The sequence below is a fragment of the Betta splendens genome, chromosome 6 (assembly GCF_900634795.4).
Source record: "Betta splendens chromosome 6, fBetSpl5.4, whole genome shotgun sequence".
Taxonomy (NCBI): Eukaryota; Metazoa; Chordata; class Actinopteri; order Anabantiformes; family Osphronemidae; genus Betta; species Betta splendens.
The window spans coordinates 4,138,398-4,153,509 of NC_040886.2; the positions used below are offsets into that span (position 1 = coordinate 4,138,398).

The window sequence follows — 15,112 nt, forward strand, 5'->3', positions numbered from 1 at the left end:
TGGCAGCAACACATCTCTACCTTGTTTCAACACAAGTTGAAACCATTGTCATCAAATATGCATCCATAACAATGGCGAAGCAGACACCTTGAATTAAATCTGGAGAACGTGTGATGAGAGAGAAATATGTGTGGGTCTGTCTGCTAAGGTCCACCACTACCAGACCAACCTGCAGCCAAACAGTAGGCAGACGGAAAAGCTGAGTAAACATGTTTGTTGAAGACGTTTTGAGTATATATTTCAATACACATAAGTGCTGTAAGATTTCAATACTCGAGTATGAAGTAAATAAAAACTTTACATCATTAAAGGTTTTGGTTTTATGTGTAGTACACTTAATTAAACACTAAAAACACATACATGTAAATGTAGAACGTTTAATTATCAGTAAGGTCTGTTTTTTTTCATTACCACAACCAGGCTAAGAGATTAGTCAAACCCTGTTGAGTCTAATGTTTGTTAAAATCACAGCCAGAGAAAAATAATGAGTGTTGTGTGAATGTTCAGCATCTTTGGATTTGTTTGTAGACTTTTGTCAAACAAGATCTCTTCTCCCCAAAAATGATGTGTGAGTTAATTATAAAAATGATATGTTTCTTAGAAGGGTTAAAGTTAATTATATGAAAGGAGATTGCTTATATTTGTCGTCTCCTGGTTCCTGATACCTAAACGCTGAGACCTTTTTCTTCCTAGCGTCCGTAGCGTGTTTTATTTTGGCAGCACCAATTGTCTTCCGGTGTTGTAGCCGTGCATTGACGCAGCTGCCAGCGGAGATTGAGAGCGTCTAGCGGTCGCAGTGAGGATCTGATACCGCGCGCGTACACAGAAACGGAGCCAGTGAGCGACGCCAGGAAAAAATCTAAATCTGTTTCCTTGCCGACCACTGTGATCGTCGGCGGGCTCATGGAGAGCGGCTCCCTGCTAATCCGCACCGGGGGCACGTTGATCGGATGCCTTTCACCACAGCAGCGCCGTTAGATGTTTTCCATTAAGGATTAATTGGCTGACCAATGGCTCCCAAACATGCACTCTCCTCCAGCGGCGGCAGCAGTGGCCCCGAGGTCGGGGGGTTAAACAGCAAAGCAGAGCCCTGCTGCTTCTCTCCGACGGCATGGATCACGGACGGGGAGACGGTGGGCGCCTGCTTTCCGAGGAACAGGACGACGACACGGACGCAGAGCAGGATGCTGGACCGGTGCTTTGTTACCGTCACGGCGCTGCTGATGCTGTTGACACCGAGCTCCTTGGCCATTTCAGGTTGGACACCTATTCCTGTCCATATATGACTTTAACACGTTGAATGTCTATTTAGCCTATTTGTGATCGCATGAAAAAACACAGGATGAGCAGGCTGAGTGAATGAGCTGAGCTCAATGTTCCCAGTCCTATTTCAATGTCAGTGCCTTGATTTTTCCCAGTAAAGTCTGCTTGAGGCAACGATAAACGTAGACTTTATTTCTTTCTACCAGATTTGGCCACCTAAACGAATACCAGTTCAACAGTTCAACCAAGCGCTGTGTTCTAACATGGACCATGGAAGTGCTTGCAATGCGTGTGGATCTGTTCGGGGCTTTGTTGTTGTTGTTGTCATAGTATTATATGTTTATGCAGCATTGTAGTGCGGTTGCATTGTATCCGTTCGGTTTGTTGAGCATTTAAATATCTGTGTAGTTTCGCGAAGCCGAACCGGTGCCACGTACCCGATCACCCGGACGGAGAGCGCGCCGGACCGCAGGACTGCGCTGCGCCGCAAAGGCACACTGGCCGGCGCAGTTCCTCTAAATGAACGCGGAACTTTTTATCCATTCATGGTGCCTTGGTCCCGGGGTCGTCAACTTCGGACAACATCCGCAGGGGACCTTTCATAATCGACACAGATGAATTATTGATGCTACAGCTCTTGAAGAGGGCCCGTAATTATGTAATGTGTGGTTAGTTATATTTATGTGAAGCACGAAACCCGATTATCGTTTAGAATCAGTTTAATAATATCATACAACAATGTTGAGCATTTATATGGCGGTGAATCTACGACCTTTAGAAGAGACCTACGTCGTTCTAAAGGACACGCGTTTCATAACACTTTAACGCGTCTTAAAGCAGTGGAAGGCTCCCTCAGCTGCGCATTCATCAACCTCATTCCCAACATTAACAGCTTCATTTCTTTTTGACTTCGTTCTCTCCTTTTATTTTTGCTTGAAATAATTTTTTACAATATGTTAAAGAAATGATGAACAGGAATAAATATTATCTAATATTGTCACAAAGTGGCACAGCTCAATTCACAAAAACAGGTAATTCACTGAATCCAAACGTGTGAAATCACCTTCACTGCCTCTCAGAAATGCAAGTGGATTGTAAAGAGTCAATTTCAAATGGAAATAGCTTAATGCCGCTTGACCACGTTTAGTCTGAACTCTCAGACAGTCGGTTCAAGGTAGCTGTCAACATTTCACACCACTGCCACTGGCAGCACTGAGGATGGAGTCTGAAGTAAATGTCAAATGTCTCTTTCCAGGAACACGGAGTCAGTTTTACAAACAACTGGGACGGATTTTTAAGTATAAGAAGTGAGTCCAAAACAGACTGAAGGAATATTATGTTAATGGCTGCTGATTATTATTGTCTAATTTGAGAGTATATTACACTTCATATTTATTAAACATGGGCACCATCAAACAGATGCCTGAACTTAAATCAATGCATTGTTATACGTACTCTGTCCTCACATGTAATGTGATTGTTGGTTCTGTTCTGCTCATTTCTAGACCGTGCTCTTGTCTGTATTACCTAAGGAGAAATAATAATAATAATAATAATAATAATAATAATAATAATAATAATAATAATAATAATAATTTTTATTTAATGCAGTATAGTAAGTTGCAGTTTATTAAATGCAGCTTCCCGCTAAATTTGAGAATGGAGCTAGAAAATGGACAATATTGCCAAAGTATGCAGAAAAAAGCCACTTTGTCTGCCAAGCTTTTCCAGCGAGTCACCCACTCGCTCTCCACATCCTTTCTTTATTTCATGTTGCTGTGCGGCTTAAGAGCAGGCTTTTCCATAGCACAGGTTAGGCAGATGTTGCTGTCTCTCTCACCTGGTTAACCAAGCATTCATCTATTTCAGGTCGTTTGGTGAGACAACATTCCTACTGTGTTTCTGTATTCTCCTACACACTGTATTTACCTTAAAACATGGGGTTGGATCAGGAAGTTTTATGTGTGAGAATCTGTGTCTCAGCGAACATATATTCTTCGTGTATGTGTCTTCAGAGATCTTTGTCCTCACTGAACAGCAGGGATCCGTTGGTCTGTGTTACCATGGGAACGTTGCAGCTAGTACTTCTCTCACTGCCTGTCTGTGTTTGTCAGTTAGGGATTGAAATAACATCTGAGTAAGTGCCAGGTTAGAGTCTGCTGCTTAATAATCACCAGGGGCAAAACGCTTTCTGAACTCAAACCTTTGAGCATCCAGTTGTCTGGTCACCTCACACACACACACACACTGATTTGTGTTTTTGCCACCACTTCACAAACTGTGAACAAACAGATCAGGTCAATGTGACTAGAAGAATATTTTTTTGCCCTGAGCAGGCGTCTTTCTTCTGAACTGAAGCATTTCAAAAAAGGCTCCAGAAGCTTTAGACAATCCTTCTGACTTTCAGAGCTGGATTTAAAAGAAAAGAAAAACAACAGAATTATTCTGTCCCACAGAATAACAAAGCTCTACCTTCACAGATGTTACAGTGGTACAGTGACTTGATACAATTTATTCTTACTGTAGAATTTCTGAGCCAATTCACATAAAACCAAATACAAAACAAAAAACAAAACTACTCACAACTTCAACTGACAGAATGAACCAAATGATTCTCTGATGATCTATGTGTCAGAGTTCTATAAACCTCTGTCACATGGTATATCTTTATTTGATATTTGGTTGCCAGTACCGCTCTACAGATACAGCTTTGTTCTTTCACTTTGAAAATCCAGCCTCATGAAAGGATAACAACAATAATAGAGGTCCCAGAGTCAATGACAAATCATTTACTAACCATCAGTCATCTGCTGCCATCAATTAAAGTGATCAACCGTATTGACTGGGTGCAGTGTAGCGTCCGTGCACAGGAGATGAGAAATCGTTGTGATGCTGGTCATGCAGCATGAAGCTGTGTTCCATGTTGTACCTGTCTGTATGAGGAAACAAAATGAAAGCAAGATAAAGGCAGCAGATGATCTGACAGATTGCTTACTGAGGTTGAATTTAAATGCGATAGTGATATGAGAATACAGATTGGGAGCGAAGTGGTGTTTTATACGTGCCGCCACTTCATATCCATAGAATCACACCTGTTATCTCGCAATGTGAACCTGATGAGAACTGAACATTCAGGGCCGTGAAACTGTTAAAGCTGATTTTAAAACCAAACTGTAAAACAGTGACACATCTGGTGACACATCTGGGCTTGCATTCAAATATCATGAGGAAAACAAACCATCTAAGTCTTCACAGAGCTTAACGCAGAGTGAAAGGAGAATGACTCTGCTGCGTGTTCTCCATGTGTCAAATCTTAACAGCAGTTTTATTCATAATTGTGGTGAATTCACGATGCACTTAAGCACCAGGCTCATGTTAAATGGATGCGGTCTGTCAGATGCGGTACCTCTGGAAACCTTGATGGTGGCTGACAGTTGAGCGTGCTAGCTGTGATACAACCTGCTTCATTAGATGTTCGAGCTCACACTCCGTCGGTAGAAGTTACGACAACCTAAATAAACGGCAGCACACACTCTGCTGTGTTCTCTCTTCAGAATGCGAGTCAGTCATATTTTGCTAGATTTAACCTGGTTCAATTCTGCCCAGTTCACTCTGTGTGTGAGTGAGTGTGTTAGGAAGTGTTCAGAACCAAGCGTTGGAAAATTAAGTTCAGTCCTGCCTTTCAGTTTCAGCACACACGCAAACTGGACCTTGAAGGATGGGTAAGCTGGCTCCCATGGAAATGCTGGCATGTATGAAAACAAACCGAGCCATTTGAAGAGCTAGTGTGATCAGAGGTGTAGTGGGACGTGTACGCGAATCAATGTGAGGCCAAACATCTTGCATGTAGTCCCAGAAGCAGGAGGGAGCAGGGGTAAGGGAGGGGGAGCTGAGCTGGGGTAAAGAAGGGGGGAGCTGAGCAGGGGTAAGGGGGGGGGGGGGGGGGGGGGGGGGGGGGCTGAGCAGGGGTAAGGGAGGGGGAGCTGAGCTGGGGTAAAGAAGGGGGGAGCTGAGCAGGGGTAAGGGGGGGGGGGCTGAGCAGGGGTAAGGGAGGGGGAGCTGAGCTGGGGTAAAGAAGGGGGGAGCTGAGCAGGGGTAAGGGGGGGGGGGGCTGAGCAGGGGTAAGGGAGGGGGAGCTGAGCTTGGGTGAGGAAGGGGGAGGACTGAGCAGGGGTATCGAAGGGGGTAGCTGAGCTGGGGTGAGGAAGGGGGGAAGCGATGCAGGGGGCACTGCATCTCCCCAGCACATTTTCTCAGCAGTCAGACAGCAGCTTGTTTGGGCTCTCCACGCTCTGATTCTGCTGGAGCCTCACACAGACAAAAGAAGCAGGTACTGTATGTGATGGAATGTGAGTGTTTTGCTGGTGTTAAATTCAGAGTTACGACGAGCTTATTGAGTGATAATGGACGGATGTGTGTTGGTAAAACCACAGCGTGACACAGATAATTAGACACATCGTTACCGGTATTAGCGCTTCTCTACGGTCTGACCCGTTCAGCGTGTTCGACACGCTGTCTTTAGGCAGAAAAACAGAAGCAGTTTCATTACATAAAAATGATTTGATTTGTCATCATGTGTTTTTGACTGAATTGACTGAATTCATGATCTATTTCTAGGACGTGTGTGTGTTTGAGTGGGGAGAGAGAGGTCGGAAGTCAAAGACGAAAAAGAGTGAGAGAGGTGATAAATATTTCCTGGGATTATAGTATACATTACATACATACTGTAATAAGAGCTGGTGTTGTCGTTTGAGACATCAAGACAATACAACCAACAGCTTTCCCCAAAAAAGTACATTAAATAAAATAATATAGTTCATAAATACGTTTATACAAGTATAATAACACCATATGACATCCATATATAACACATATTCTAGTTACATATAATAACACACCACAACCACCATAACAAAACATCCTTAATAGTAGTAATAATTTTCATCTCTCTCTATGTAGCAGTAAGTATTTGCAGTATTTTTCATATCTATGCTTTTTTACTTGACGTTTTGGACCTACAGAATACACATGTACAGTATTATCATTATTACATGTAATGGGCGGTGTGGAGCTGCAGTGGTGGCCTCACAGGTCAGCCCTGCATGCAGAGTATATACATGTAGGTACATGTTGCCCTGTGATGGACTGGCTGCCTCTCCAGTGTCCCGCCTCTTGTTTGAATGACAGCTGGCTTATACCTTTGCAAAGATAAGGTGCTAAGGTGAGTTATTCTAATAATTATACAGAAAACCTTTGAGAAGCACAGTAAAGGAAGAACTAGAGCCTTGGAAGAAGCGTCCAGCAGAACCAGATCTGCCGAAGAACAGCATTGCTGCCAAACACAAAGCACCAGGAACTGCACAGGAAAAAACAAAGTTGCAGGAGGAACAGAACAAATGACATAATGGTTTCTGTTTAGGTAAGAAAAGTGTGTGTGTCAACCTCTGTGGCGTCCTTGAATCACCCATGTGCCTTGACGAGGTGGGCAGCTCAACCTTCAACCTTTTTATCATTTTATTCCTGTTTGCAAGATGAGTGAGACGCCACCAAAAGCCAAGCGCTGTATCAAGACTGAAGTAGTGTGTCACCGCTGAAATGAACCTCAATAGAGATCATTTTGTTTGTTTGAACCCCTCCTTAGCCGTGGAACCGAACTGACAAAAGCCCTTTGGTGTGAACCCAACACAAAATGATTTTCACAAGGTGGTAAGGCGCTCGTAAAGGCAGCAGATGACAGATCATGTGGCCCTGGTAGTGACGGCCGAAGAGAGCTGTTTTCCTGTGGAAGGCTCAGAGTGGACGTGTGAATGCTGCCTGACAGGACGGAAGGAGCAGGAGCAATTCATAAAAGCTTGAGAAGGCTTTGACTTTACATCCACTTACAACAGTGTGACACTGCCTCATTAGGGCTCTCTCGTCATCACCATCTTACAGAGAACCAACCATTAAACATTTGAAGGAAAGACAGAGGCTTTGGTTCAGTGTTCACCTTCTGTTACCTGAGAACAGACTTTCCTTTCAAAGCCAGGCTCTGTGAGTGATTCTTCTGTGCTCCTGCCTTCAGCCTGAGGAAGAGGGAGCGGGAAGATGAATTCTTCCTCTGTCTCTGAAATAAAAAATGAGCTATATTGCTTTTGTCTGAACTCTTCGCATAAGGCTTTTGTAACACCAGACCGATTGTGACTTGCACCGTCAAAAGCCTCCGTGCTTCTTTGGCGCTGAATCTCACCTCGCTGTCCTGTTTTTTGTATCAGTCACTTATATCACATATATATATATATATATATATATATATATATATATATATATATATATATATATATATATACAGTCAGGACCATAAATATTTGGACAGAGACATAATTCTTCTAATTTTGTTTCTGTACATTACCACAGTGAATTTTAAATGAAACAACTCAGATGCCATTGAAGTGCAGACTCTCAGCTTTAATTCCATGGGTTGACCAAAAAGATTGCATAAAAATGTGAAAAACTAAAGCATTTATTAAACACAATCCCTTCATTTCATGGGCTCGTAAGTAATTGGACAATTGACTTCCATGCTATTGCATGGGCAGGTGTGGACAATTTCCTTGTTATGTCATTATGAGTGAAGCAGATAAAAGGCCTGGAGTTGATTAGAGGACTCGTGTTTGCATTTTGAAGATTTTGCTGTGAACAGACAATATGCGGTCAAAGGAGCTCTCCATGCAGGTGAAACGAGCCATCATTAAGCTGAGAAAACAGAAAAAAACCATGCGAGAAATTGCTACAGTATTAGGAGTGGCAAAATCAACAGTGTGGTACATCCTGAGAAAGAAAGAAAGCACTGGTGAACTTAGCAACGCAAAAAGACCTGGACGTCCACGGAAGACAACAGTGGTGGATAATCGCAGAATCATTTCCATGGTGAAGAGGAACCCATTCACAACAGCCAACCAAGTGAACAACACTCTCCAGGAGGTAGGCGTATCAATATCCAAGTCTACCATAAAGAGAAGACTGCATGAAAGTAGATACAGAGGGTACACTGCAAGGTGCAAGCCACTCATAAGCCGCAAGAATAGAAAGGCCAGATTGGACTTTGCTAGAAAGCATCTAAAAAAGCCAGCACAGTTCTGGAAAAACATTCTTTGGACAGATGAAACCAAAATCAACCTCTACCAGAATGATGGCAAGAGAAAAGTATGGAGAAGGCGTGGAGAAGCTCATGATCCAAAGCACACTACATCATCAGTAAAACACTGTGGAGGCAGTGTGATGGCCTGGGCGTGCATGGCTGCTAGTGGCACTGGGACACTAGTGTTTATTGATGACGTGACAGAAGCAGCCGAATGAATTCTGAGGTGTTCAGAGACATACTGTCTGCGCAGATCCAGGTGAATGCAGTCAAACTGATTGGGCGGCATTTCATAATACAGATGGACAACGACCCAAAACATACAGCCAAAGCAACTCAGGAGTTTATTAAAGCAAAGAAGTGGAATATGCTTGAATGGCCAAGTCAGTCACCTGATCTTAACCCAATTGAGCATGCATTTCACTTGTTGAAGACTAAACTGCAGACAGAAAGGCCCACAAACAAACAGCAACTGAAAGCCGCTGCAGTAAAGGCCTGGCAGAGCATTCAGAAGGAGAAAACCCAGCATCTCGTGATGTCCATGAGTTCAAGACTTCAGGCTGTCATTGCCAACAAAGGGTTTTCAACCAAATATTAGTAATGACCATTTTATTTTCAGTTATTTCATTTGTCCAATTACTTACGAGCCCATGAAATGAAGGGATTGTGTTTAATAAATGCTTTAGTTTTTCACAGTTTTATGCAATCTTTTTGTTCAACCCATGGAATTAAAGCTGAAAGTCTGCACTTCAATGGCATCTGAGTTGTTTCATTTAAAAATCACTGTGGTAATGTACAGAAACAAAATTAGAAGAATTGTGTCTCTGTCCAAATATTTATGGTCCTGACTGTATATATATATATATATATATATATATATATATATATATATATATATATATATATATATATATATATAAATCTAGCTCAGTGTGCAAGCTACACATCCACTAGCTAGAAAAATGTGTACTAGTAGGATCAAGCCAGAACAATGTACACGCCACCCTACTTTATGTATTGTACGATGCTGAATTCTCTGTGGCAACAACTCAACTATATGCATGAACCCAGTGTGAGCGCTCTCTGCTAGATGTGCTACACGCCCACCCACTAGCCTAACCTCCAAACATTTCTACATCTTCTCTTCCTGCTACACTTTTGGCTTGACAAACAGCTTCTTCCATCATTAGATACAAAGCAACTGCTCGTCTCAATACGATGACATAACAGCTGCAGCAGATGGATATTAGCCCAAAATGATCAAAGTTTTCCGCTAGAGATGATCATGTTTTTGCAGTAGGTCTTTTGTTTCCATGGTGACGCTTGAAATATTCTATTTGCTCATTTGAGATGGGAAAAAATGAAAATGCATATTTGAACTCAGCCGGGATTTGGAGCTATTATCCTGCACACTCAGTGCGTGTAAATAACAGATTAACCCGAGTGCCTTCAGAACGGGGGAAATTCAGGACAGTCAGTGTTTGGACAGCAGATGAACGGCAATAGTTATGAATTATAAACTGACACAATATAGTATTTATAATCTTCCTGTATATTAATTAAAAACACTTTTCTTACGTCACTCATGGTGTTTGTCTTACGGACTAAAGCTGCTCAGCTGTGTAAACGAAACAATTGCTTTTGATGAGGAAGGTAATTACTGCCCCCTGGGTGAATCCAAATCAAGCCGCATGGTTCTGACCTCCCCACGCGCTCTGCTTCCCCTTGCTTCGAAAAACACATCTATATCAAATATTAATACCTTTGCATAATCAGACATGCTGTTCAAGACCTAGTTTAGGTGTGAGGAAGCTATAAGATGCGCGCGCCATCGCCCTCATTAGTTTGTGGATGTAGAAAACCAGCATGCGTGTTTGTTCAGATGGCTGCATGAAGTTCACTGTGAAGATCAGAGGTTGGTTTGCCTCACAGGCGTTACAAAGCCAGAGCCCGGCTCGAAGCGCTGAGAGGGCGAAGATGAGAAGTGCAAACAGCCAGCAGCAGTCTCTGCTTTGCATTTTTATACTTTAGGGTTGAAATAGTGCCATGTGGTGAAAACACTTCTCACGTGCCATGTGTCTAAGCTTAATAAAATAAATGCCTTTGATTTTCCCTGTCAGTGATGAAGGGGCATCGTGTCCTGGCACCACAGGGGATGCAGGGCCAATCACATTTACTCTCTTCACTCATTGGTTCACACACAGTCACACCGTGCGTCCCGCAACAATATGTTGCACTAGAAAATCAATAGTGCCCCGCATGTATTCACATACTCTGTTAAAAAAAACATCAGTCAAAGTGGCAGAGCAATTCACCAGGATGATACTTTCACATGCGTGTGTGTTTGCCAGAGCCTGAGTGTGTGTAAGTGTGCGCTTATGTGACGACAGGTGTGTGTGTGGTGTGTACTGTTTTTGAGGGTGCACTTGAGTTAATACGAATTTATAAGTGAACTAGAGCTTTAAACATCCCTTACTATGCACTAGTATAGTAAAGTACTTGAGGGTGTGTGGGGAGTGTCATGGTTGGCAGCTTGACTTTCGATTTCAGGCTGTTAATCTTAAAGGGTAATTTCCTGTAGCTCCCCTTATCATAGACTCTGACTTGACTCATTTGCTGTGATTGTTCTCACCTGTTTCTGCCCAGTCTCCTAGTGCTGTATATGTATATACACCCACTCATCCCAACACAAATCTCTAGGTTGTCTGCTGGCATCCACCAAACATCAGCTAATCTTGTAAAGACACCAGGACCAATCCTCCACGTCTGGGTTTCCACAATTTATTCTGTGAACCTAGCCATGCCAAGCATACAATTTGTATAATGCTTGTTTTAAACTGAAAAGGAAAAAGCCAAATTCACTTTTATGCACATATATACTAAAAAAAATGTTTGTCTAGAGTATATGATTATAGATTGTAATTATACATAAGTATAATCGACCTAAACTAACAAGTATACAAAAAAGTCTAAGTTTGTTAGGTGAATTAATTAGGAGTTAACCAAATGTATAAGCAATACTATCAGGCAAAATGCATAGTGTTAACAGCACATACTGTAAGTGACCCTGCGTTTTATGTGCATGCTATTAATCCACACAAACAGGTTCAAGCTTTGCTGCTTTACTGAATATTCTTCATCTTCATGTGACATATTTTAACAGACTTATTGGCAGATGTTACAACACAGTCATCAGAAATAGCAAACCATATTACAATCCTTGATGAAATACGTCAAATTTGTGATGACTCTTTTAGTCACGTTTCAATTTGACAGTGGTGTAATGTATATTTTGTCATTAAAAACAAAACTTAAACTTAAACTAGAAAAAGTAATTTCTCAAGAAATTACGTGGGAGAGCTGATCTGCTGCCGCAGCGATGACAAACGCTGATTAAGCTGCTGACGTCAAAAAGTTGACTGCGTCCAAAAGTTGACTACGGCAAAAAGATGAAAACGATGAAAATGATGAAAACAAGAAAACGTTGACAAAGAATAAAACGATGACAAAAGATGGCGATTTAAAAAATTCCTAATTTGACCAAGCTGAAAAGATGTCAAAGATTAAAAAGTTGACCAAGGTGCATTGTTGACAATCATAAATAAGCTGACTAGCTTTTTGATTTGAAGAATGTATTTGTAAATAATTTCATTCAATAGCAAGAATAGCCCTATTAAAGCAAAAGATTTAGATTTAGCCCTTTCAGAATAAAAGCACCCTAATAAGTTTGAGTGGCTATTTACTGAACTCTAAAGTAGTCTCAAATAACGATTGGTAAGTATTCAGAACCAGAAATTTTCTAATCAATCTTGCCATTAAAGGTAATGAATTGTAATTGGTGCTTTTATTTTGAAAGGATTTAGAGGAAATGTGTGGGGGTAAAAGCGTAACTGTCAATTAGTCTTTAAATAATCATAATTACCCATTCAAAGGCAAAAACAGTGCAGTTAAAGCTAATAATTGGCATTGGTGCTTTTATTTTGAAAGGATGTAGAGGACGCATGTGTGGGTAATTACTAAACTGTTAATCTATCTTTAAATAGTCATAATTACCCATCTAAAAGCAGAAATATTGCTATTAAAGCTAATTATTTGGCTTGGTGCTTTTATTTTGAAAGGATTTAGAGGAAGTGTGTGCTTAATTACTACACAATCCAATAGTGTAGTTGAGTAATCAGTAATAAGCATGGAACTGCTGTCTACACTGAGCATCAGGAGTTTGACCTGTCAGTGAAATCTGCAGCTGCGCCGTCGCGATGGAGACGAAAGGCGGGAAAATCAGGCTCACTCTGCTCTGTAAAAGCAGAGTTTCACCCTGTATAAACGGGCTTGTTCCAGCTAAACCATGATAGTTATCACAAAGAATATTTCATTTTATGAGTCCCAAGGCTTCAATGAACAAATGGTGTGAATTTTATGTTTAAGGACAAAAGCTTGTAGTCACAGTGGCAATTTCAAAATATGTCTCCTCTGTTTTTCTCCTCAGACGTCTGCCAAAAATTATCATTAGAGTCAATGGGAGAATTTCAGGATCTCTCTGCACTTTGAGGTCGATAGCGACTAAAGTATAGGTCTGAGGGTATATCCAGACACATCATTAGAAAGAAGACAAGTATGACTACGATTTAGTGAAGTAATTACGTTGATAGAGTAAAAATTGTGGCTGTAGTGACAAGTTAGAGACAGAAGTTCTGTCTTAAAAAAGCGCACTTTCTCACTGTAGCTGTGACATCACGCACTCTAACAGACGCAATACACACTAATGGAAAAGCTGAAAATTTAACAAAAACCACACGATATTTAAACGCTCACAAGTCGAAAACTATAAAAGATACGAGGACGCTGATTTACACGGAGAACGTTGAAAGATGATAGACGCTTTTGACGTTGAAATGACGTTTCTACGCCAAAGTATGACGATGATAGACGCTGATGAAAAGAGGGAAGTTGACAGAAAGTTGAACGATGATTCCCATAGACGACCATTATAAAAAAACGACGGAAAACGTTGAATAACGTTAAAAGTTGAAAAGCTGAAAACGTGAAAAGTAATAGCCTGCATCGTCTAACGATGACGCACGTTTAGAACGTTGAACGATGATTCTACGATAAAGCGTTGAGAAGTAGATAGCGGCCGAAAAACGGGGCGAAATAATAAGAATAATAACTAGAAAAAGCATTTCCATAAGAAAATGCACAGTGAATGCTTCCAAGCTGAAAATATTCCTGAAGAGTTGCTGAAAGTAACTGAAACATTTAAAACAGATGAAATAGCTAAATCATCTAAATCATAGTTGAATGTATCTAAGGAGAAATAGGAATTGATTAAACACTGCTGAATATTTGCAGAAGAAGCTGAAGTAGTTCAATTTCATATGGAGGAAACACGAAAAAGATTTGCTGAGATTAACAAACTGCTGAAAATCAATTAATTAATTTGTTGAAATATAGCTAAACGTTTTGAAAATATTTAATACGGCTTAAATTTGCTTCAGAACAAGTATTTGGATTTGAATTGATAAAAGTTGAAGCTTTGAAGGAAGTGTGTGCAGATAATTGCTGAACAGTAAAATAGTTTCATTAACTGGTTATAATTAACTAGTCAAATTCACAAAAGCGATATTTAGGCTAAATAATTAGATTGGTGCTTTCATTTTGAAAGTAATTTGAGGAAGTGTGTGTCCTAACTTGGTAAACTGGAAAAAGCGCTCATTAAGTTGTCCTAAATAACAAAAAAGCAGTCAAAAGCAGAAATTAAAAAGGTTTGGAGCTTAGTTAGTTGCACTAAAAGTTTAGTATTCTTATTTTGAAATGACTTACAGGAAGCTTGTGTGAGTAATTGTTAAATTGTTTCATTAACTAGTAATAATAAACCAGTAATTACTGGTATAGACTTATTGCTGAATTTGAATTGACCATTCAAAAACAGAATTTGTTCTATTAAAGCAAAAAAAATTTGTTTAATGCTTTTATTTTAAAACAATTTAGAGATGTGTGTGTTTATAGCTAAACTTTAAAATAGTCTCATTACTTGTCACAATTAACCATTCAAAAACAGAGTTTTTGCTATTAAAGCTAAAAATTTGGATTGGTACTTAAACATTAAGATTGTCTTATCATCTAGTAACAATACACCAGCTGAACGCAGAAATATTGCCCTTTTTAGCTAAAGATCTGGAATGGGGCTTTTATTTTGAAAGAATTTGGAGAAACTGTGTGTGCAGTATTTTAGTCTAAATAAATAGTCATGATAAACCCGTTGAAAGCAGAAATATTGCTATCTTTAGCTAAAAATCAGGATTTGGGCTTTTATTTTGAAAGGATGTGGAGAAGCTGTGTGTGCTTAATAGCTAAACTGTAAAACAGTCAAACTAACCAGTCATGACTACCCATTCAAAAGCACAAATAGTGCGATTAAAGCTAAAAATCTGGATTGGTGCTTTTATTTTGAAAGGATTTAGAGGTTGTGTGTGAGTAATTACTAATCTATAAAATAGTCATTAGACAGTCATAATATGTGTCATTCAATAGCAAGAATTGCCCTATTAAAGAAAAAAATTTAGGTTAAGCCCTTTCAGAATAAAATCACCCTAATAAGTGTGAGTGGTTATTTGCTGAACTCTAAAGTGTCTCATTAACGATTGGTAAGTATTCAGAACCAGAAATATTCTAATCAATCTTGCCATTAAAGGTAATAAATTGTAATTGGTGCTTTTATTTTGAAAGGAT

The 15,112-nt window shown here is 40.2% G+C and overlaps 1 protein-coding gene across 3 annotated transcripts in view; it reads left to right on the top strand.

Moving 5' to 3' along the window:
* Positions 1-746: 746 nt before the first annotated feature.
* The window catches only part of kiaa1549la (KIAA1549-like a), a 66,591-nt gene continuing 52,225 nt past the window's right edge, over positions 747-15,112 (top strand). For 2 of the 3 annotated variants that reach the window (XM_029152626.3, XM_029152628.3), the window contains exon 1: positions 748-1,257. In XM_029152626.3, the coding sequence (XP_029008459.1) occupies positions 1,011-1,257 (247 nt within the window). In that variant the 5' untranslated portion in view covers positions 748-1,010. Of the gene's footprint in view, positions 1,258-15,112 lie in introns of all 3 variants that reach the window. The other variant, XM_029152627.3, reaches the window with a different exon arrangement.